We start from the raw sequence: 25,952 nt of genomic DNA on the forward strand, positions 1-25,952 counted from the left end.
TGTTCCCAGCTTGAAAAGACTGTTTGCCTGTTTTATATCATAGTACACAGATATCTGCAAGAAATTTGAACAAACTGTTGGCAGAAAATATTGAAACTCTGCCCTCTGAAACACTCAGGTAGAACAATTGATCAGTAAGGACCTCTTCTTTTTGGAGACTCCTCGGTTACGGTTAATTTTTTTTCTCATTACCACTGCAATGGAAATAAATTTTATTTTCTAGAACCACTGCTTATTTTCTTTTCTAAAAGCAAGGTGTTCAGCAATTATCTAGATTAGTCCTTTTGAATTCCAACCTATCCTGTTTTTTTCATGGAAAAAAACTAACCAGCTTTGAATGCATGTCTTTTTTGAATAAATCACACAGGACCTTACTTTGTAAATATTTAACAGGCTACGAAAGCTATGTAGTTCTGCCATGTGATAGCTCTCTACTGCTCTTCCTGTCTCAAAAAAAAAAAAAAAAAAAAAAAAAAAAAGCTTAATCCAGAGAAGATAATTTAGTACCTAGGTCACGGTAGTGTTCCAGAAACTACAGTGTTATTTGTTTGATTTTTTATTTTTCCATAGGAAAACAACCAATATGAGCAAAATGCTAGCTCAGAAATCTGATGTAACTGAATATGCAAGACATAAGTTCCTGTAAACATTTCTATCCTTCTAAAATATGTGGTTAGCAAAAACTTATTCTATTAATACAAAAAGCAACCACAAGACAGCCAACATGGCTGAAATGCCTCTAGTGCACAATTAGGGAGAGTGTCACATGTAAATGCATGTTTCCTTTGCCTGACAATAGATACCATTTCCTTAAAAACTGCCTATAATGTGTAACTGTGCAGAAATGCAATGCACTTGTTTGCAAAAGTGTGTACTTACAAGTGATCAAATCCAATACACCCTTGTGGAGGCTTGATTTTTGCAATGCTTTCTTCCTCTCTTCAAACATCACACAGAATTGTCTGAAAGCCACAACAGGGTACTGAGGGACAGGGAGATGAGATAGAAATATCATCCCATACCCAGCAGCCGTCCCACAATTTAATAAAGCCTTTCCACTCTTGTCTTCTTGCTCATCCTGTTCCTCTCCTGTCCCATACACATCAGAATGTGGGGTGTGGGATTGTTTTGACTAGTTACATTGGAGGGATCAAGATGAGGGAAGCATTAATTACTGCTGATGTATTAACCTTTCTATCTGAAGCACCTTGGACATCAGCAGATCCGTCAGATCTGGAAATTCAATTTTCTCTTTTTCTACCAAGGCATAATATCAACAACCATTACACAAGAATCTGAAGAAAGGTCTGCAGAAGATGTTCCAAGGACTTTCCTCTTTACTTAACACTCACTGTATTTTATTTTCTATGAGAGGGATCATTTTGCATCACAGAGATCATTTAACTAAGTATTTCCATATGTCTATAGATCTATATGTTAGTATTACTACATTTCAGATTATGGCTTTCCCATATAGCATGAAACTAAGCACTCTTCAGGGAATTTGAATTTCAAGAATTAAATTGAATGCATTTTAAACAGTTAAATTGGCTTGGATGTTGAACCACAAAGTATTCTTGAAATGGTTTCATATCTGAATCTCCTTTAAAGATATTCTAATGCACTGAATTAGTGTTGGTAGCTGGCTAAAAATGTGCTAGTATATATTTTACTTAGTCAACACTGAGGAATTAGACAATGATTGTTTGACAAATGATTTCTGTCATGATGCTTTCACATACACTAAGCCCTGTGGTGCTCCTTTAATCAGAGAAACTCAGATTAGTTAATTATTAGGTTGTCAAATTACATGAGGGGGAGAAAACAGCAGCACATTCTCTCACTAAACTGCGTGTGGAATATCAGAAAGTGTGGAAAAGTCAGCAACTCTGAGTGAAGAAAAATTGTAGTTTAGTGTCACATATGTTGCAATCACTAGCTTCACAAACAAAGATGGGGGTAAAAACACAAAAATGTAATTAAAATATGTGGGGAAAGGTAGTCAGCTATAAAGGTACTATAGAAATACACTCCTTTAAGATCAGCTGACTTTGTAGATACGAAGCCACTAACTGACAAACCAAAAATTTTAAATGAATAATAAATAGAAAGAGTATATTCTGTGATTATTAGTTCATTGCAGCAGTAAAATGTAATTCCTGCATCAATAATAAAATACAATTCAAGGGGGGAAAAAAAGTGAAATGAAATAGTAGCCAAATATCAACTTCTTGTAAGGAAAAACAGGGGGAAAAAAGAGATTTCACAGCAGGTACTCCATATATTTGTTTAAAGCTTACAATTTCAGTCTTTAGTAGTTCCCTAAATAATTTCACATATTTTAACTGCATTGCTTAAAGAATCCAGTAAGACTCCATGACATATTTTGGGACTAGTAAATCAGAACTTACAACACCTGAAATGAGCCTCCTCTTGGGCCACAAATCTCTTTCAGGTTTAGATGTAATTGTAAGATTTACTGCCATCATCAAACTCAAGGATATCCAAATGACTCTCATAATCTATGAGAGCACCTGTGAATAGGGGCCAACAATTTTTCAGCACTGTGCATCACCTCACCTGAGTGATGCTGAATTGCATCCAGCATGTGAGAGCCCAGCCACAGCCCTGATGCCTCTTCACTGTTCCTAGCCTCTAAAAAAACGCTGGTGGTGTCATTTCCCCATTTACTGTCTGCACTAGAAAGTTTGTGAGCAGTCAGCTGAGCAGCTGTTGAAATTTTGTGATTGCTTTTAGCTCTGTGAAACAGCCATCTGGGCTCATTTGAAGAGCATTGTCAAGAAAACCTTTATCATAAGAGTTGTAGGCTATCTCGGGGCAGATTTATGGTGGGAAGAGGTTATGCTTTTTCTTGTACAATAAATGTGGAAGAGTTTCTGGCATCTGAAGAGAAGATAGCTTAGACATTTCATTCCATATTTATAAAGCTAGCCTTAATAGCTAAGTTTGGGATAGTCCACATTTTAGATAGTTCTATTACTTTTCTTGACTACATCTCTGTAGTATGGATTATAGTTTATAACAATAATAGTGAATTATATAAAAACTCTTCCCTGACAAATAATAAGTTTATAGACAGACGCTGAATATGGGATCATGTATAGGATCTTTGCAACATCAGAAACAAAGTATTTTCTTCTCTAAACTGCACTTTTAAATCACTTCTACAGAAGCAGTGAGGCCTGAAACCCTGTACAGACTTCACACAATATTGAACCCACAAAAAGGGGATCCTTATTCTAAGGAAGATGCAGCAAGAAGTTATGTTTCATAAGGTGATGACACCTAACGTAGAGGTCCTAAAATCTATTTCAGCAGAGCTATGGTGTGGTCCGAGACAAAGCTGTCCAGAGTCAAATACTTTCTTTCCTCATGCAGCACAGACACAAATACAGTATTTCCCATCTAGCAGATACCTTATAAAATTAACTCACGGTCCTTTCAAAATGCTCAAAGACTGAAGGGAAAAAAACCACTGGGATGACAAAAAAAGGCAAAAAACCCACTGGGATGACAAAGAAAGGCAAAGAGCAGGTCTTGTCTCCCCATTCTTTGCTCAGGTCATTTGAGTGACCAAATCAACTGTCTAAACAATGATAGAAATAGTGTAGTCTTGCAGGTAACTTCAACGCAAATGGTGAATGGTATCAGATTATCTGAACTGAAATCAATCATTTCAGAGAATCAAGATTTTATTGCACTCTGACAGAGGAAATAAAGCCAGTGAGAGGGTTTTTGACTGCAACAGCCTGTTACCTGGGCTCTATTTTAAATACTAAACTTTGGTAGTGTACAGTCTCTTCTAGAAGAAATGTGTATTTCCAGGTCTAGTGCAAAGAAGTCCGAAATTCATTAATTCTTTGGGTTGTTGAAATAAAAACCATCTTCTCTCCTAAAAATACCAGTGAAATAACAGTTACAAAATGCCTGGAACAATATTTCTAAATCCTTGCAAAATAAATTTGCAGCCCTAAACCTCATGGGCCATCAGAGACAACCCCCTGCACAGCACATGCCACAGAAGGGTAGGTCTTTTGCATTTGTGTCTGACAAACCAGCACAAAAAAGTCCAAGCTGCCAATGGAGTTCTGACTGACAGACAAAACACCCTAACCTATTGCAAGATGAACCCAAATGTTTTTTTTCAGCACAACAACAGAGTTGCCAGAGGCTACTGTTGGCTGGTACTTCAATGTTGCCTGGATTTGGAGATCCACATTCTGTTTGTTTGCAGCATATATTCCACAGCATTAAATGAGCATGGCTGCATGCACATTTATGAGTGCAGCTGCCTGCAATGTATGTAACACTGCTTACACGGAGAGTTTTGACTTTTTCCTTCTCTTTCCCATCTTTCATACCTGCATATGCAAGACTGCTATCTAGCTTATGAGAGACATCTGGATAGTTTGATTTATACAGCCCTGATACAATGTTGTGTATATATTTAAAGTAATGAAGTTATGTTTTAAATGGGAATGTTATTAGAAACATTAATAAGAAAGATATTCTAAACTAATATTATGGGTGATATTGGTTGGTGCAATAAATGTAGTATTTAAACAAATACTTTAAAAACTTCCAAAAATGGTATGTTTTGCTATTATTCCTTTCACAGACAGATATGAATTTGGCATACTGTAACATCATAGCAGTGTTATGTTAATATTTACCTTTTACTTTGTCTCTTTTCTTGGCAATGTAGCTAGTTGCTAAAGATCTTTTTTTTCATATTAACCATTTAACTGCTGTCTTTGCCCTTTCACAACAGTCAGAATTTTGTGTGAATATTCCTATAATCAACTTCATCACATATCTGAAATTTCCAGACACTTACATATTTATTTCCCTGACAAGTTTTCTTAAATCAGGAGTTTGCTGGTCAGTCCTGATGGTCGGAGGCAGCAATGATGCTCTATATATGGTGCCCACATAGAAACAAGCTGAAACATACAGGAATATATGAATAGCAAATTGTTACCATACCCATTTAGAGATTATATTTTTATTGATTTTGATAGTTATTACCAAATTATTCACCAATTATTAACAACCACTGAGACAGTCAGTGTAAGCAATTTCAACACTATGCAAAAGATGTGTTTCCTGAAAGCTGTCACATTTTCATAATACATGTGATTGTGGTGGTAGGGTTTAAATCCCAGGTCTGTGTGGCAAAAAGCATTTATTCTGCAGTTTTGGTGTCTTGACTTTGTCCTGCCCTGAGTCAACCATCATTTGCTTTTATTTGCCTGCCCCAAAGTATTTTCTGGTTTTCTATTTAAATATTCCTGCTGCTCTGAGCGGCAACAGTGCGTCCTTTTTCCTAATGGAGAGGAAACAGGAAACACATCATTTCTGCTAGCTGATTTCACAGCTAAGCTCTGTGACTAAAGGTGGGGCAAGAGGTCATGACCCTAAAGATAGGCATGGTTTGAGCACAAAATGCCTGGTACAGTCAGTCAGGGCCTGCCATGGTCTCAATGACAAACATGATCAAGATCTCACATGTCTGCCAGCAGCGCAGCAGCCCTGGGAGAGAGCAAGAGGGGAGGACACCAGCCCATCAGTGGCAGAATGGTGGGCTCAGGCACTGGGCGGGTGGCTTAGGGTGGTGACCCTGTTTCAGTACTGACCCAAACCCAGAGATCACAGAGATGGTTAGGCAGAGGATGACAAGTACTGTTACCATTGGACTGTAGACGTTATCATGTCCACTTTAAAGAACAACCTACACAACACTTAGTTGCAACATAGTCTCCTCTTTTCAACATCTGTGCCCTCTATCAGATATTTCTAAAGAGGTTTTCCTTTCTGTTTCAAGGCTAACCTACAGAGTCAGAAATAAAACTTTGACAATTTTACCAGCAGTGGCTCAGAGATGGCAGGCTCTAGGGTAGCACAGATCTTGTGGACCTACGGGTAAGGCCCAGGTTCTATTTTGCATCTGTGAACAGAGATAAGTACCTTCAGTTTCACACAGAGGCCCTTAGGCTTAACTCTGTCCTCTAAATTTTCACAGCTGTGTAATATCATATAACTTCTCAGTAATTACAACTAAAGTAGAGTATATTTTTAGTAGATTGGTTTATTCTCTGTCACTTAGCAATTGCTGAATCAACTGATTTTGTATCAACCTCAATATGACAGAAAATTCAGAAATATTCTAGTTATTTTAATAATGGTATAAAGTAGATCTTTCAAAAGATAATGTTCACCTTTTTAGGATAGTGTGTATGGTGCCGTATTTTCCCTATACAATTGAAAAATATTGATTTTTCAGGAACAATTTCAGTGGTTTATTTCCTTGTTTGTTTGGTTTTTTGTTTGTTTTAATGAAAAAGCAGACTAATTTCTATAGATTTCATCAACAGTCTTATTAATATTCAGCAACCAAAACCCTAGAGAGACACAGGACTGCTCAATCCTGAAACCATCTTTGGACATAGTTTTAAGGGATATATAGCACAACTGAAATTAGGACACCAGAGCTTGAAAGAGAAGGAAAGTGCCATAGCAAACAGACAACAAAATTAATAGTAAAAGTAAAGCAGACATGGTGGGAATTTTGTGTTGTCTTTGGAGAAAGTATTCTTGTGTGACACTGATGTCATTTAGACTTTATAAGGATTTCAAACATTTAATTATTCCTTCAGCTGGAACAGTACTTTTGCCAATTACTTATTCCCATACAAAAGGATGTAGGTCTGAATTTCTGGGGTTATTATACCACAAAAGGTTACGGATCATAAAAGTTCAATATGGGAAACAACAATGCCCACCTTGCTTTGCTTAGGTCTTGTCCTAAGTGCACCAGCAATGTTACAATCAAGAGTTGATGGTATTTGTTCCAGGCATGCAAAGTAAATTCAGTACACAATGTGCTTTCAGCAAGTATAAAAGTTCAATCTTTGAGTAAGGACACATTTATTAAACGAACTTTGAGTATCAATTTCTTTGCTACTGGGTAAGCTGTTATGATTAACTTTGATGTAGGCCAGCTGCTGTGCAATTGTTGTTCTTTTGTGCTTCTTAATTGCTAGCTATATGTTTGGCACTGTATGAAAAGCTTGAAATAGAAAGATATTAAATAAAAAGACAGGATATTCTAACAAGATTGAGGAAAGCACATTTTTGGCTTATTTTCTTGGGTTTAAGGTCAGACTTTTTCCAGTCCCTGTCAGGTAAAAGTCAGGATAAAACAGTTAAATGAGCAATGCATGCTGGCCTGGTTTTCCTGGTATATGGATGTTCCACACAAAGACAGCAGGTTAGTAAAAGGGGTTAGGTGATGTCTGGGAGGATGGAAAATCAAGAGTGGTGGTGTCTGCTGAGGGAAATCAGTGTAGAGACATAACAGAGATCCTCAGAGTTGGAATGAAGTATGAAAACTTATCAAAATGGACACAAGTAATATGAATTTGCTGTAATACCCCTTGCAGTTCAAACAATAATAGTCAGACATTGGCAGTAATAGTCAGAATAACAGACGTATGTTTGCATTTTGTGCCTGAAGGCTGAATGGGAGGCAGGGAAGTGTCACCAATGTCAGGGTGACAAAAGATTTGATAGCTGTGACCATTAAATTGGAGGTAATCATGGTTTTGATAGAAATTACTGAATAAATAATGACTAACATCAAATGGTTAGGATCACCTTAAACAGAAGATAGTCATACTGATTATAAAGCAATGGCGGCCAAAATGGTTGCCCAAGGATCATCTAGTCAAAGCCTAAAGTCATACAAGGCAAGTAGCTTCACCCTTCAAAAGCAGGAATTGCAGCATGTGCTGAAGACCAAAACCAGAGAGGTTTGAATTCCTGGTGTTTCACAGAGAAACTTTCAGGTAGGGAGAGGAGAGAAAAGAGCCCCCCATATACATGACTATCGGCAGTAATCCTGCCAAGTGATGAGGGCATATACACTGCCAGAACCCACATTTGCTGTATGTTTGTATGATTATATTCGCATGCTGAGTGTAGGATTACAGTAATATGACACAACCCCGCTTCTGGCACCCGTAGTATAACCCCTGGGAAATAACAGCGTTGTGATGTGCAAATGTTCAGATTTAAATCCTGCAAATAGTCTTTCCAAAGGAGGAGTAGGAACTAGCTTTGAAAACTATAATCAGAAGTACCACTGTTTCCCATATATTTTCATATAGGACCTATTGAGTTGTATAGGGTTATATGTGTAGCTGAGGACCACAGTCACCTTCTGCCCATAAGCCACCCTTGAAATTCCCCTCATTGTCAGCTCCTGGACATTTTAATTTGACCAGTGTAAACATTTTGGTATGTGCTGGTTCAGTCTGGAAGGCTAGTCCTCCTTTCTTTGTAAGAATAGGACAGGCAGAAAAACAGTAATTAAAGAAATAGGTGTTTGTGATTTCATCCATAAAGTAATACAACTTTTTTTCAAGGCAACAATTATATATGAGAGAGGGCTTTTCTCCTAGTATGTGTTGCTAAGTGTGTTTTTCTCCTAGTGTGTGTGTTGCTAAGTGTGCCTCTGTGAAATGCACCAACTACCAACAGCAAGGACAGTCTAGGCTTTCTCTAAGGTTGCTAACTGTACTTCTGGTGAATACATCAGTCATTTCCTCTTGATTCATGATTCCTATCTTTATTTAATGGTGTAAATTCTGCTTTTTCTGTAAAAGAATAAAAGCATTATGTTTCTGCTTTTAAATCTTGATTAGGGTCACATTCAATGAAGCACCAATCCAAAAAGCCAAAGGATTTTGGTGAAAAATAAAAAAGCCCCTCCCTAATATCTCATTATTTTTCTCCTGTAACATGAAAATAGAGAAGTATACTTGCTTGCTTTTTACTTTGCTTAAGTGGTTCATTCTTTGTTTCATTCAATTGACTGTGGTGGGGTTTTATTAGTCTTGACTTTAATTTCAGAAAACCGTGTTATTGGTTATTTTTTGTTGGGATGTTCTTGTTTGGTCAGAGAGAGTGAAGAGAAATCAAAGCAAAGCTAAATAAAATAGTGTTCTCCAAGATACTACCTGTACTATATACACTAAACCCAAGGATTGGGTTTACTTCTGTCAGGGCATGTAACAGAAAGGCCCTCCATCATTACCAACCCTGTGAGCATAGGAAACCCAGGTAGATTTAGGTAGGTCCTTTAGGGCTGTACCTCCCTTGTACATCACAGATTTCAATCTGAGAGAGGAAGGACCCCTTTGTAACAATATCTTTTTATAGTATGAAACAAAGTGAAAATATCATGTACAGAGAGAAAGTTTGCCTCTCCAAAGGAAGTTAATTTTAAAAAGCTGTTCCTGGTTAAGTGCATATGTGATTACTCATCTATTCAGAATAATGTAGAAACAGCTATTCCATTTTTAATACAGGTACCTGTATCAATCAGGCCGATCTCAGCTATGAAAGATAGATGTATTCATTAAAATAGATAACAGATAACAGCTATATATATGTTACTAATACTGTTGGACTATTTCTTCCTCTGCAGATATTTATAAACAATGAGTGGCATGATTCCGTCAGTGGTAAAAAATTTGAAGTCTTTAACCCTGCTAATGAAGAGAAAATCTGTGAGGTTGAAGAAGGTGACAAGGTAGGGTTTTCTTTCTTGCTCTTAACTCTAGCTTTAAATCCAATTCTGTGCCTCAAAAGCAGGAAGGCAAGCGTCCATCTGTGTTGATGTAAAACACCACCTCAGAGGTGTACCTACTTCATCCTGTATACCTTCTTCTGCACACATAATTCTTAGCTTTTTTACTAAGCCTTAATATTGTTTGTAAACAGACACTGAAAAACTGCTTTAGTCTTAGGATCTGGCTCATATGAGGAAAATTCTGAAGAAATATTTTTTGTTAATAATATTGATTCTTTTTTTTTATCTTTGATCAGTGACATCTAATAATTTAATTGGGTTTTTTTGTTATTTTTTCTGGCTCTTCCTTACACAGTGATGTAATCTGTTCATTACACATTTATACAAGGTCTTTCATTATAGATAACATGAAGTGGACAAATACTGATGTTTTCCCACACAGACTCCGCGAAGATGATCATTACCATCAGCATTTTTAGCTATGAATATGTCTTCTCAGTACTTCCCCCTTTAAATATTTGGTTTTTTGAAAAGGTATTGGAACATAGTCCTAAAAAAGACTCTGAAGCTGAAGGTAACCTATCAAATAGACATTAATTCCACCAAAACTGGTTTCCTTACAGCATGCTGAATTGATGACTTTGAGCAGAGGACTAAAAAGATTGTTCACACCTGTAAACAAACATTTATTTTTTATATTTATGAGGTTTCTTAGTGGAAAATTACAGATAGATGCTATGTAATCAAAAATATAATGTAAACCAAAGCCCTCAAATAAGCAGCTCTGTATTTTTGTTATATTATGTATTTTTCTGCTGAAAAGGATTTTCCTAGTGCTACCATATAGTTTAAATGTAAGTTATCAAGTTGGGGGAATAGTTTTTTAAATAGAACAGCCAATGATGCTTAAACAGTTTTAAAACCAATGACCAAAGAAATTTTTTTTATAAACTCTGAGAAAGTAAGTATGAGAAGTGAATGTTCTACTTTCAGTTCACAGGTATACAAAAAGTGATGACTGTGACTGAAAATAAAATCAGTTTTATAATTACTGTTTTGATTCTTGCAAATATTTATTTCATTTTCTACACTTTCCCCTTCAAAGTCAAATTTTTACATCCAAAAGTGAGAAAATTTTCTCACATTTCTCACAAAATGACATTTGATGTTAATTTTAGTGAAGAAATACACATATCTAGAATGATTAGTGTAACAAGTGTGTTTTAAACTTAGGAGCAAAATGTCCATTAAACACCTTTTTATCCATGAGAACTACTATAAAACTTATAAGCCATTTGTCTATGTTATAAATTCACCAAAAATTTACTGCCAATATAATAAGCACAATCTCTTTCAGAATATTTTCTGTACAAAGATTCACTCTGAAATGTAATGCTCTTTTGAGAAATACATAGAAAACCAGTTCATTCAACATCCTGTGCTCACTGAATCTTAGTTACTCTGTTCTGTAATTTCATCATGAATCTCCTAATAAACTTTGGCTCAACTGTTATCTGTCTAGCACATGAGCAATAATGACCGCATGTTGTTAAGAAGGTCATAGTGAAGACACATTTTAAATTTTTAATTAGAGAAAGATGGCTGAGAAAGTCTGCATGAATCTGTCTTTTGATGATTCCATATATTTAAGCATGAGTTTTTCAAATGTCTTGTTCTTGCTTTTCTTTAGTCCAGTTACCTGTATATAGTGCTCAGAGTCACTGAGATTATTTCAGGCTCTTTTTGTCCTCAGCCAAAGAATTTCATAAGCATGCTGTTAATTTCTGGATCGTATTCCACTAGAAACATACATGCTTTTGATGTAAAATGCTACTTCTTCTACTTATTCTCTGTTCAGTGTTTAAAAACCAAATTATGTTGCAAATCAGGTTGGCCTGATATTCGATCATCCTCAAATTAAATTACTCATGACCAGCAACTGTTCACTTACCATTCAGAATTTTTGTAGCTTTCATTCCTTACAAGCAATCTAACAACTCATTAAATAAAGAGAGAATACTGTTCGACACACAGGTTTGCTTTCTCTCCGATAATTTTGCAAACTAATGTGTAATGACAACTGCTGTTAACTAAATTGCCAAGTGAAATGTACAAATCTAGTAAATTACACAGTCATTGTGAACCTAATGTTCTAGAGCCTAGTCTTTAGATAATGAGCCAAGAGATTTTAGGAATTTAATTTGTGTGTACAATAGGGTTGACAAAGGGCTGTACACTGCCTTGCAGTGGTATTTAAAAAAAACATGTGGAGATTACAAAACACAGACACATATGTGGGTGGGAACTGTTTTCCTTTCAGTTTGATGTCTCTTTCAAGATATATTTGCTAATCCTAAAGGCCCCTAGTAATAATAAAGCAGCTCAACAAATAATCAGTGGCATGTAAAGTATATGTACTTCTGTAAAAAGTCTAAACTAGATCTGAAAGGAGCTATCAGTCTTTATACTCATGGTGTAGATTTATGGACCCAATTTAAATTTCATACAGTTGAAGAACATCTTTTTTTCCTTACTTTTCATTCACAGTCCTATATTATCTTTATAAAATTTTTCTTGGTTTTAATTATTTCTGCACTTGTAGTAGAAAGAACACATACCACTGTATTTAGTTTTAATTTACATCATTCACACAAGTACAAGACTTTCCAGTAAAGGCCAAAGCACACCCCCCAAGTCATATTGCAAAGCTGTAGAATAATTATGATAGAAAGAGATGAGAAAAAAATAGAATGAATTAAATATTCATTGAATGCAGTTTTCTGGGTCACAGATAAGTGATGAGGTATTTGACCACTTTCTGACAGATTCTGAAGAAAAACAGTTTCTTTTAATCTGGTAAATTTCAGCTACCTGATGTAGGTGACTGGTCAGTATTACCCTATAGTAATGACTGTGCTATTTGTAGAGGTCCTTCCTATCTTTTCCCAAACTTCCTGGAAAGAACTTTGGCAAGTTCTGTAGGTCTCCAGCCTAGCAGGTCTGTGCTGGGCTTTCCAAGCCAGTTAACCCACCCCACTCCCAGCTTTTAAAAATTGGTTGTTGGCTACCAACATCAGTTAAAGATTCAAGATCTGGTTCACATTTAGAACAATTGACTTTGGTGTTAGTCAACACTGCTGACTTGGTCAACCTTGATAGTGATTTGCCCCGAGGAGACTCTAGCAACCAGCAGTACAAAGAAAAGTTTGAAAGGATCTTTTAAACAATGCATGTAAATTGCTCCAGGACAAGTGCCATATATAGATTCCTCCTTTTTTTTCCTTGAAATTTGTTTTTAATTTCTAAAAAAAAAAACTAGAATAAACCTCCTTTTTATGTCATTGTTTTCCTGGGAAAACATTTACAAGAATTGTGAAATATAGAAGAATTCCAAGTACTAAAAGCCTTTTCTCAATAGATTTTTAATTGTTTTTTTAATATCCTGGAACACCTACACAAAAGAGCTTCACATAGTTCATTGTAGATTTTCCTGCTATAGTGAAAGCCAAATGATGAATAATAAGTTGTGGTATAAAAACCATTAATGGACTGATAAATTAGCTTGCTTAATGCAAACACAATGTTCAGACTTTAGAATATTTAGGCTTAGCATTTTAAACCTGGTCAATTAGTCAATTGTTAAAATTATTTTAAATACAAATCTTCCTTAAAATTTTCAAAAGCAAATGCATTGAATTTTCTTCCTCAATAATAAATTTGTGTTCATTTTATGAAACATTCTAAGGAACAGATTTTTCTAACCTGGTCTTCATCACACCACCAGATACTTTTAGATAATGTTGAGTATTTAACTTACAGATTTGGGCATCTCTTTGTACATAAAAGAGATTAAATTGCATCAGCCATGTAAGTGGTGGGTATATCCCCAATTACAGATACTAGAAGGCAGAGGGTCTAAAAATCTAAATTTTAAAAATAGAGTTCCTTAATATGTTTTTTATTTTAGAAGCTTTGAGAACCCATCTGTTTCTCATACAACTTCACATTGCTGAAATGATAGCAGAAGTGTTTGAAAGAAAATAACCCATGTATCTAAAACTACTGTACTAATTCTGATTAGATTGCTATTGGTGTCTTATTTATCTTGCAAAACACCTTGCATGTTTAACAACCAACAAGACTGATGATGGAATCAATTATTGATTATAAAAGTTTCTCTGTTTTCCCCACAGGCAGATGTAGACAAGGCTGTTAAAGCAGCTAGAAAAGCTTTTGAACTTGGGTCACCTTGGCGTACAATGGATGCTTCAGAGCGAGGAAGGCTCTTGAATAAACTAGCTGACTTAGTTGAAAGAGATCGGCTGATTTTAGCTGTGAGTATGATACATGAACAAAAAGACTGGGAAAGAAGCCTGTGTCCTGAATTTTAAAGAAAGATACAAGCAAGCATAAAATGCTAAATCTTTGGAAAGGCAGGTCGTCTCAATACTTGTTTTTCATCTGTATTTCAAATGGACCTCATTAAACTGGCTTGCACTCTGGTCTGTTAACACCCCACATCCACAAAGTACTTGAGTGTTTTATTAGCTTTAAGATGATACTTAAGGCACCTACAATCGATGCAATTTCAGTTGTTGATTCTTAAGGACATGCTAACATAGACCACGTGCTCAACAGTTGTCTAAACCAAGGCCTGAATCAAGGCCTAAACTCAAAATCTGTCTCAGCACTTACAGATGATACAAGTCAGAACTGGGAGAAATTTTGAACGTCATGGCTATATATTTTGTTATCACTGGTCCTTCATTAACTCCAGCTTGCAGCTGGCAATGAGTGAAAAACCTTAACCAGAACCAAAGGCAGCAATAAATTACTTATTAGTAGGGAGAACATGGGGGGTGGGGAGTGATGTCCTGTCTTTACCAGCTACTGTGTATTGCCCATTTTACCACTCTTAACAGCAGACATGTAAGTTGTAGTACCACCACCTACCTATTGTACACTAAGGCAAGAAAGAACATTTAAAATAGAAATGCACCACCAATTTAATAAAGTGTAGTACCCCCCCCCTCTTGTTTTAGACCCCACATGTGATGCTACCATTAAGATAGTCTCTTTGCTATTTCAAGCACCTTCTGGAATTAACATTTAGGCAGGGTAAGTGTTTGCACTGTCCTGAAGATGAACACTGGTTTTCTGCCAAGTGTCAAAAATTTAAGAGAGCAGGAGGAGTATCCAACATTCAGAATCATTACTCAGAGTGATCTAGTCACAATTTGAACTATTTAGCCATTAGCCACAAACCACATTATTGATAAGCTCATAAAATTTAAACCTTTAAAATATGTAAAACCTGCAAAGAATCTATTGCCCATTCTATTGTCCTTATGGCTGTAGTATAGGAAGACACTTGCATGTGTCCCAAACAGGTTTTTAAAAGAAAAATGAAAATTCAAAGGAACTGAGATTATTTCCTTGAACTCCAAAGTCTGCAACTGTCAGATTTAGACTTTTGTTCAACCAAATTATTTCTCTAAATGAATATTGTCACCTTGATAGGGACTGATAATTACCTAGTTTCTCAGGAGAAAACTTGGGTGGCTAGAACTTGTGTCCTTAACAATGTTAGATTTACTGGAGTTGAGAGAGACAAAATTTTAAGAGTTACATTTTTAATAAGAAAAGTATGCCCCTTTGTCAGTTAAATACTGGATAAGCTGGCATTTGCCTCTTTATTGTACAGCCTAAGGCATTACACATGCAAAGAGAATGAAGAAATAATCTTTTTTCCACAGGAAAGCTGAATCATTAAGTTAGTTTTTGTTCCCACTTGCCATTTTCATAATATGAAAGTATTGCTTTTCCCAAGTTTCTATTTTAGTGACTTTGATTGTATTTCCTACACCTTATGCACATTATTGACTACTTTTCCCTTTCAGATAAGGTGTATTTGAATGACATGCTTTTCAGACTTTGTCAAAATGAAGAGCGATTTTCTCCACTCACAGCTTATCCTAACTGCAGAACTAGTACTAATAGAACAGCAAATAGCTTTGTAAACACTAGAGCTCAAAATAGACCCCCAAAGCTCATTGCAAAGGTATTTTCCTGTATTCATGCATCTGGCCAGGATCAAAATAATTCCATTTCAGTGTTTCATATAATGATAAGATGCTTCTCCTGAAGCTCCATAGGCTCAACAGCCCTTATTCTTCCTGTAGCCTATCCTGGAAGGTAGGCTACTGGAGGAATAAGTCAAAGCAGGGTACTGAAAGAGCCACTGAGAATTTTGTTTCTTAGGTTTCAGTCTGTTGTGATGTTCAAAGCTGTGGAGTTCATAAGTTTGAGGCCAGGGAAGAATTTTCTCCTATGTCCAAACAGAACAACACAGTGCCGGATATATTGCCTGGAATGGCAAGGGCGTATCTCATTTAATCAGTTCCTTGCTGCTGAAAGCCATCAAGCATTTCTGGCTTCTCTGTGTGTTCTTTTCTCTTCCTAAGTATGATATCTGCAATGTGTCCAGTTAACTAAAATTGCAGACTTTGCAGGGGAGTTGTTGGTGAAACATTGTACTTACAAGATCAGTCTGTAGACTCAGCCTGAAATGCTAAAGAACCTTGGACATACAAAATAACAAATTTAGAAAAGAAAATAATATTTCTAAGATCTGAATAGATCTTGAAACTACAGTTTGGAGTTTTTCTACTAAGTGTCCTAAAAGGACTGTTCACAAAGCTGAAGGTCCCCAGTGTCTCTGTGCTGGAAAACTTGAGAAAAAAATTATAGCAGTGTCAAGAAGATGTTGACACTATTTAAGAACAGCACACAGTCTTTAACTAGATGTCCCAACAGGTAGAGGTATTGAAATTACATTAATCCAAACCACACTCCCTAGATTTGGCTAGAAATCAACCCTATTTAGTGCTGGTGTCTCTGTGGGATCATTAAAGCACTGTGGATGGAACAAAATTAATCAGCTGAAAAGTTATAGATGATTAATGAATATTTGCATATTATTCTAAAGGTTTATATCTGACTGGCATGGAGATCCATGGTATGGAGAGTCAGGCCTGGCTTCAAATAAGACCAGTTAGTTCACTGTCCTGGTTTTGTCTGGGATAGATTTAATTTTCTTCCTAGTGGCTGGTATAGTGCTGTGTGTTGGATTTAATATGAGAATGATGTTGATAATACATTGATGTTTTAGTTACTGCTAAGTAGTGTTGACACTAATCCAGGACTTTTCAGCTTCCCATGCTCTGCCAGGTGCACAAGAAGCTGGGAGGGGGCACAGCCAGGACAGCTGACCCAAAGTGGCCAAAGGGCTATTCCATACCATATGGTGTCATGCTCAGTATAGAAACTGGGGGGAGTTGGCCAGAGGGCAGCGATCTCTGCTCAGGGACTGGCTGGGCATTGGTCAGTGGGTGGTGAGTGGTTGCATGACTTGGTTTTTTTGTTGTTTTTCCATGGGTTTTGTTTCTCTCTCTCTCTCATTGTTTTCCTTTTAATCATTATTATTATTATTATTAGTAGTAGTAGTAGTAGTAGTAGTAGTATTAAATTATTCAATTATTAAACTGTTCTTAACCCATGAGTTTTCTTACTTTTGCTCTTCAGATTCTTTCGCCCATCTCACCTGAGGTGGAGAGGGTGAGCAAGCAGCTGTGTGGTGCTTAGTTGACAACTGAAGCTAAACCATGACATTCACTCAGTTACTAGTTAGCCAATAAAAGAGAGTCTTTTTTGTATAAGTACTTATTTTTCATAGTGATTTTTTCTCGGTTAAGAGTTCGTGATGGCTCAGATCTTTCCTTTGCACATCAAACACTCAAGGTATATTTGGGGTATTTTAATCCATGCTTTGAGTCGTCTTGCTCATATGAGTTGCTAATCATGCATTTATTAAGCACCTAGAAAGGTGTTCCTTAATAATTAAACAGCACAGGATCCTGAGCTAATGTGGCTGTTATTTCCAGGAAACTACTGCCTACCTTGGGTGTCAGTGTGAATAGGCTGAGGGAGGCCACTCATTTTATTTGCATCAGTTATCTTCACAGATTCCTAGCTGATCTTTCCATCTACACTTGTAGCATATTTAATATAAACTAGAACAGTGTAACTGATTCAGATGGGATAAATGTTATTGTTTTTTCAGAACATCTCACCATTACAAATGTGCCAACATCATGTTATCTACATAGCTTACTGTGAATAAACCATCATGAAAATTTCTCATTTGTACATAGCTACCTTGGGTTTTTCAAATGCTAAGTATTCTTCAGAGGGGAATTAACCTAAATGTTTGTACTAAAGCTGAAAAACTCTGAATTGAACAACCTAAATGACAAAGTACAAGCTTGAGAACCGTTATCAATATTGGATATTAACTTTGTAATTGCTGTTGTCTGCAGACAATGGAAGCCATTGATGGTGGGAAACTCTTTTCTACTGCCTACCTGATGGATTTAGGTGCCTGTATCAAAACCTTACGCTACTGTGGAGGCTGGGCTGATAAAATCCATGGGCGTACTGTTCCAATGGGTGAGTAGTTCTGACATAACAAAAGTGCAGAACTGAAGCCAATGTGATCTGTAAAAAACTGCCTTTTTCTAAAAGTTGTGCAACAAAAAAAATCTCAAAAGGAAAATAGTTTAAATAGTTCTTAATATAGGTTGTTCAGGACTTATTACAGTGCTTGTTTTAAACATTCAGTGCAGTTATTCACTTCTATTTCTTGTTCTATACAGTACTAATAAGTAGTGTTTGTTGACCAAAAGATTTTAGCCTGTATGTACATCTAAGAAGTTTGGTAAGTTACTTTTGCATAGCAATGTATAGTTTATGCAATGGTACAGTAATGAAAACCCAGTATTTGCTTATTAAAGCTAAGATTATCACAAACAGTAATATTTGTTGCAGTTATTGGATAATGTATTAGTAAGATTACTAAGAGATAGGAATGGGGAAACATTATTTTATTTTGCTGAAATTTCATTCAGTTCCTTCTCCTATTAAGCAACTCTATGAAAACATTGTTCCTAGCTGCCTTCTCTCAGAAGGACAAAGAAAAGAATAGTAATAAAGAAGGAATAAAGGAAAACTAGAGTGATAAATATTTCCAACATTTTTGCATCACGTAGATCTCTATACTAGGCTTAATGGAACACATGTTTATTTGAATCAAAGAGAATTTTATACTTATTGGATTTGATTTAAGCTAAGATCTAATATTAAAAAATGTCTGATATGTACCTAGGATTGCAAGTAGCTTTTAAAAGAGCACTTTCCAAAAAAAAGGTGATAAAAAAAAAAAGAAGTGAGGAATGCTCTTTGGTGTGCTGTGCATACCACATTAAGAAGCAGGGTTATCACTGCAAAAAGTCAGTCAGACTGGCAGAATCAAACCTTGGAGCTATGAAGAAAGTAGATATTGAATCCAGATGTACTTTATAGTTGGTTTTTTGCATACTTAAGATTTTGAAAATATCATTTATAAGTAAAACTGTATCCAGCTAAGTTTGGTATCCAACTTTATCTTCTTTCTGATTTAACTGTTTCTCACAAATTCTTTGTCTGAATGTCTAATTTATTTCTTCTTCCCCCTAGATGGAAACTTTTTTACATTTACAAGACATGAGCCTATTGGTGTGTGTGGCCAAATTATTCCTGTAAGTTTGAGCCATTCATGTAAAACACAAATGTTCCTATTACAAACGGAAATGCTTTTGAAATTTTGTCTATCCAAGTGCATTTGTGAAACATTACCAATCAGAAACTTTCAGGTCCTGAAAGATGGAGACTATCCTGGGTACTCATCAAATTCTGCAACATGGAGTTTTTGATCAGTCAGCCCAGTCCAGCCTTGTCTCTCTCCTCCCTGTACACAGAAGGAAAATAAATCTCAAAAGATTGACTGATGGATTAGTTTGAAAGACAGAATTGTGTTTTGTTGGAATGGAAAGAATTAGAAATAAACAAGTAGGAGAGGGTAATATTACAGCCTATAAGCAATAAGCTCTTTAGGACCTGGGATATCTGTTCTGCTCTGTACAGCATCCAAACAGCTAGATCTTTGTTTATGACTAAGACTCATTCACCGTGTTGATGGTACAAGTAACAACACAAAGAATGCATCCAATAAGCACAGCGATACTGAGCAATATGTTCCCAAGCTCCTGTTCAGAGTGTCTAAATTCCCAGTTTGGAAGTCACTTAAGTGAAGATTCAGAAGGCCTGCCTGAGCCTGAACATCCAAAACACTGAGGAACTCATTTTTTAAACTTATTTGTGAGGTCTACACAGCTTCAATGGGTTGCTGTGAAAATGGTTATATGCACTAGACACTCCTAATCCACCCACCTCTTTGCACACGCTAGGTGTGAGCAGCCTGACCTGACCTGCTCGACAGCTTACTGGATTCTGAAATAGTCAGCTTGGCTATCAGGTTTGCTCAGACAGGTGGGTCCCACACATGTTCCTGGTGTCCTTTAGTTGAGCTTGAAGATTTCCTATGTCTTTAGACCACCACATTGATTTAGAGAACGTGACTGGAATATGTTTGGATCCAGCCTCTAGGAGAGCTTGGGAATCTGCTGGTTTAGATTCTCTTGTAGGTCAGGCAGAAGGTATTTCAAGTGAAGTACTCAGAGTCAAGATATGCTAAAGAACTAGAAACATCAGATGTGGCCACTTCTAAATAAAATTGTATCCTGGAAGTATAAGCATTTAGTAAAAACACTAGCTTCCCTTATAAAATGTTCAAGGGCTTCTGAGTATATCTTTATTTTCTCTCCATTGAAATGTGAACCCACCAAACTGGAGGTTTTTATGTAAACCAAAAACTTGGAGGACTATGTGAAAGCTGCAAAACACTTTTGCTAGCTCATCATTTCCATTTCCCTTCCACTCACACACTTCCACTTTAATGACAAAGATCCAGAAAACCCTGTAATCCCTTACTTTGTATTATTTGTGCTCCTGTTATTTTTGGGGGTGGGGTGAGACTGAAATGAGATAAGGAGAGAGATAAAGAACAGTTGCATGTATACTTCTCCAAGCCTTTCTGACATAATAGGTAACTGTTAACTGCCTTTTTCCCCACTTCCATAAAGGTAAGGAACATTGCGTCTTTTGTGCTGAGGCTCATGAGCGCAATGCTTCCAAAACTATTAGAAATATTCTCAAAGGGGCAACCCATTTTTCCCCCAGCTACTTTGTCTCTCATACTGCTGAATATGGGGTCCAAAGGGGTCTGGCTGGACTGACTGCAATAGAGAGCTCCCAGTGAAACCTCCAGGGAAGAGGGCAGGGGCAGCGTTACATGTTATTACCTTGTCTCCCTTAGAAAAGTGAATTGATGATGGATGTGATCATTTAAGATAGCAAAACTCCCAATTTCATCACTAATCCAGCAACTTTCTGTAAGGCTTTGTTAGAGGAGTACACTTATTGTCTCTTGAGCTTTTAACTAAAACCTTGGATCCCCTGGATTCAGATATACCAAAATCACTGGTCTTTGTATAACACAGCTTGCCAGTTGCTTTTTCAAAATATCTTCATTCTGAAAAGAGTTCAACAAAGAGTTCAACCACCCAGTTGACAATTTGTGCTATTATCATAGAAAAAGCAAAGGCATTTTGGTGATGTATTAGAAATAGGATACACCTTCTCGTCTGTCTTTCAGTGGAACTTCCCATTGGTTATGTTCATCTGGAAGATCGCCCCTGCCCTTTGTTGTGGAAACACGGTGGTTGTCAAACCAGCAGAACAAACTCCACTGACTGCCCTTTACATGGGATCCTTAATTAAAGAGGTAAGTCGTCAACAACAGAATTTTTTGCCCTTCTCAGAAATGTAAGAGTATACTGCAGCTGAAATGCCACAAAGGTAATATAAGCCAAGCTGTCCTCTGCAAGTATTTCTCATTGCATGTCTAGCCTTGTACTATGGAACTTACCCTACTGTAAACCAGTGAAGCAAATCCAGGGCAAAAGCATGCATATCTTTCAGCCTAGTCCACACACACAAAAAAAACCCACAATAGCAATTTAGTAAACTCCATTCCTTGGCAAACATATTTGTATTACAAAAGCACAGTACCTTTCAAAGTCAAAAGCAAACAAGGAGTCAAGAGCAGAGTACCTAGAGGTGGGTGGCGATGACTTTGTTAGCATAGTTATCACAGAAAAGGACCTGTTTGTATAGCTAATTATTATTATTTTTTAATTGAACAAACTTTTCATCCACCTGGGTTTATTATTAACAGGGAGCTATAAAATTGAACTGGTGACTGCTGCCAAACTTGTGAACTGTCTTCACACAGAAACTGGGAGAATACACTTTGTGCTCTTGAACACAAGGAGTGTGGTAGTTTCTCCAGTGTCTCCAAACTTACGTTGGCTATTGTGCCCAGCCCAGCAAACACCCAAAGAACAGTTGAATAGTTTAGCTATCTTGCTTCCCAATAAAATCAACAAACGTAATCTAACATGTTTGAAGAGTTGGCACAGATGTCAATAATCACCAGTGCAGTTACCTTGCAGAGTGTTAATGGAAATGACTTGGCACATTTTATTATTCTGCTTCAAAACAATGATTCAGCAGAGCATACTGACTGGTTATGCATTAATATTTCACAGAAACTAAATGATTGTCAGGAAGGAGCCAAGTCCTGCTGTTATTGCATCACATAGTAAATGCTGTTAGATAATATTGGGGAGGAGGAATTACTTTTAAAAAAAGTCAGAGATACCTTCTCTATTCATTTTTAACAATAAGTATCAGAAAGTATATTTGTCTGAAAAAGCAACTTTACAGGGAAAGTAACTCAGTTCTGCTCCAAGTCTAATGAAATATCTATTCTAATATTCTCTTTTCCTGAAAGGAGAGATCATAAGTGGGAATGTGATCAGTGGTTCATTTTGTATACACGCTTACAGTGGTTACAGAGTGGTAATGATTGGTATAATGCTAGAGCATTTTTAGTAAAAGGCAAGATGATTCTTGTTTTACCCATTCATTCAGTGTTCAACTGGATGAGAAGCTTAAGTATATAATTGTTAAATGTCTTTGGTGTATTATCTGGTAGATATTGTGCAGCTTTAAAAAAAGACAAATATTTATCTTATCAAGTCCTTCAAGATTTATTCACCCAGATCTAGCTGAGTTTTAATTTACACCCAGATTACCCAAATAAAGTTGGAGCCCGAATCCCTGATAGTGATCAAAACCTCAGTGATCACTTCAGTAGGTGCTTTAGACTTGTGAAACTATCTGAAGATCTAATTTAACTTCCTACTTCTCAAGTGTCGACGTTAAAAAAAAAATGGTCACTTTTGGTAATCCTCACTATCCTTCTTAATAGGCCTCACAAGGCTCCTTTGCTGATATGTAGAGAATAGCTTCTAATACAGACATGGAAATTAAATGCCCAAAGTGAGACAGTGTGAATTAGTCCCACAAAAAATATTCTTCTTACTTTTCTCTACAAATTAAGTATGAAACACAATGCTAAGCAAATGGAAGGAACCTCATTGTCTCCTCAGTTCCAGGGTAAATATTAATCTAGAATATTAAATGAGCATAAAAAGCATTGATAGAATGTAACTGAGCATGAACCTGTAAGGAAGTGAAGTTGCTCAAACAAAAGTAATTGTCTGATGTCCATAATGCAGGATGTGACGTTTAGGAGCTGTAACTCACCAGTTGAAATTCACCATTTTCCAAATGAAAATTGAACCTTTGCATGTAATTCCAAAGTCCTGTTTAATGCTAAAAAGAGACTCATTTAAGTGATAATACAGGAAATGCATCTTTTCGGTCTTTTAATTCTATACTTGCTCTGCAAGTGCCATTGAGATCCCATAGCTGCTTCATAAACTGACAGGAAATCCATCTGCACTTCACACATCCATGGGAGTTTGCCTGACAAGCTGTTGGAAGAAAATAACTTATTTTGCCTAAGAATGGAACAAAACTAATGCAGAATTGGTGGGAAACAATAGGTTTGATTTGGCCCACAGGAAAAATATCTATAAATAAAAAAATTGCAAGATACTGGAACTGTGCATATCTCAAGTAGCCAACTTTTTCATGCTTGGTAGCTGATCTGCCTCTTCTGTGCTGTAAACTCTCATGTTGCCCACTCTCTACTTTCAATGCACGTCCAGAGGAAGAAGCAAACACACTGAGTTTGAAGTACTATTTCCATCATTTTTCTTAAGAGAATTTCAGTGTAAGTCAGCAGATCATTAATTAAATTCCATCTAGCATGAGGGATAATGAGCAGAAGGCACCAAGCACACAGGATGATTCAAATAGCTTTAATGAAGCAGACATGAAATTAAGCAATCTTTTTCTTTATACATCTGACTGGGGGAGAAAAGAAAAAATAAATTTATTCTTTGGCAATGGAACTTAAAAAGAACTAAAATAAATTTAATTTTTTTTTTAAAAAAAAAGAGACAGTTCAATAACCTAAAAGACAGGTGAGGGAGAAAGGGTGTATATCATGTGAGAATTAACACATTTAGGGCTTTAGGGGTGAGAATAACTGTATGACTGAGAAAAGGTGGCTGGAGAACTGAAAAGGGAATTAAGACTATATGAGACATGTTCTTCTAGCCATTATCCTTCCCCAAATTTACATGGTTCTCTCTTCCAATTCAGGCAGGATTTCCACCTGGAGTTGTGAACATTGTCCCAGGCTTTGGACCCACCGCTGGAGCAGCAATTTCTCACCACATGGATGTCGATAAAGTAGCTTTCACAGGCTCTACAGAGGTACTATAATGAATGCAAGAAAATATAAGCAGGAAATGTGCCCCTCTGATTCCCAGTAATGATTTAATGTGTAACTTGTTCTATGTAACTATTTTAACTTTTTTCTTTCTTTTGGCTGCTGGTTTGTTAAACAAAGTCTGTTTAATGATTTGTTGGTTATTATTAACTTTAAACATATTTAAACAATCTTTGTATTGCAGGAAAGCCCTTCAAACAAAGGCACTCCATGAGATACAATAGGTTCTAGTATACCAAGGCTGTTTTAAGTCTTGTCCTTTAAAAAGAAAACATTTTTATAACTTTTTGTTTGCTTCTTTTAAAAAAAAAAAAATTAAAAAAAATACAAAAAAGATGAAACAGGCTGTGGTCTGTTCTTTCTAATTTTAATAACAACAAGGTGGTAGGAAGGTACTTCAGAAATCTCATTCCTGGTTCTGCACACACGTAGGTGAGGTGATGGCTTTTCGGTATTGGAATGATACTGATGATCATTTGGGTGGTCTTAGAAGAGTATTTGAATATGTATCAGTTTCATAATTGAAAGGAAGGTCACTGTTAATTTTCCCTAACCTTCACTCTGAAGAACTGTGAGTGATACGATCGATTCTCAGTGCAGGCATTATATAACTATATCCTTAACACTACATTCTATTATCTGTCTGTATGCATGCTACGGGGAAGAGCTGCTAACTGGTCTTTTAACTTCTTGGATGTACACTCCGAAGCTAAATATCATTGCCTCATGTCAAGGATCAGTACACACTGAGTGCAAGGATCAGTACACACTGAGTAAACTATGTTTACTCTTAGAAACCTTTAGCTCTAAAGTAACAGGAAAGGAAAACAACACAAAAACCAGACATCTGAGAAATATCCCACAGATGTTCCCCATGGATAGTAACAACTACCATTCCCAGTGCCTCATGTCCCTCCAAAGGCAGGTGGACCAGAGGGTGTATTCATAGACTTTGGTGACAGTCCTTTTCTTCTGACAGTGTAATTTAGCAGTGAGAAATGAAGGCAAGAAGGCTGACAGAGGGAGGAAGCTACCTGATGGTTGCTACACGCGAGCAGTTACAGACCAAAGTCACAAAGACTAAAAGCATGGTTTCCCTTCACAGTTTTCCCAGGACAATTCATATTAAGTAGTTCCTTTGATTATGCCATCAATGGAAAGAAGTAGGGTAGGGGTTCTGCCTCGCAGTGTCCATCTCCTCTTCTTCTTTCTTCTAAGGGAGAAACTGGAATAAGGAAGAGTTGGCCATGCAGACAGTGTAGATATCTACTTTTTCTCCCATACACTTTGTGCATCAAAGGGATTTCCCGTGTACAAAACAGAGGAATTTCAACCTAATGGGAGTAACTGGCAGAGCAGAAATCGGTGCCTACTTTAGATTACAGATAAAAGCAAGCAGAGTGGTGGTAACCAAAAAAGCACCAGTCATCTTTGGCAGTTAGCATGAGTGTGTCCACAGGGAAACTCCTAGACAGCATTCCTGGTTCATAGACTGCAAGTCACTTTCACCTTGACTCTTTTTTTCAATTTTTTTTTTTTAATTTATTTTTCATTTCTACAATTACTGGGATA

The 25,952-nt window shown here is 36.6% G+C and overlaps 1 protein-coding gene across 2 annotated transcripts in view; it reads left to right on the forward strand.

Moving 5' to 3' along the window:
• The window catches only part of ALDH1A1 (aldehyde dehydrogenase 1 family member A1), a 37,040-nt gene that overhangs the window by 762 nt on the left and 10,326 nt on the right, over positions 1-25,952 (forward strand). Inside the window, exons 1-7 of one of the 2 annotated variants that reach the window (XM_072859174.1) lie at positions 1,846-1,869; positions 9,512-9,616; positions 13,810-13,950; positions 17,995-18,124; positions 19,190-19,251; positions 21,267-21,395; positions 24,251-24,364. In XM_072859174.1, the coding sequence (XP_072715275.1) occupies positions 13,876-13,950; positions 17,995-18,124; positions 19,190-19,251; positions 21,267-21,395; positions 24,251-24,364 (510 nt within the window). In that variant the 5' untranslated portion in view covers positions 1,846-1,869; positions 9,512-9,616; positions 13,810-13,875. Of the gene's footprint in view, positions 1-1,845; positions 1,870-9,511; positions 9,617-13,809; positions 13,951-17,994; positions 18,125-19,189; positions 19,252-21,266; positions 21,396-24,250; positions 24,365-25,952 lie in introns of those variants that run through there. The other variant, XM_072859173.1, reaches the window with a different exon arrangement.

The sequence above is a fragment of the Ciconia boyciana genome, chromosome 4, assembly GCF_034638445.1.
Source record: "Ciconia boyciana chromosome 4, ASM3463844v1, whole genome shotgun sequence".
NCBI classification, from domain to species: Eukaryota; Metazoa; Chordata; class Aves; order Ciconiiformes; family Ciconiidae; genus Ciconia; species Ciconia boyciana.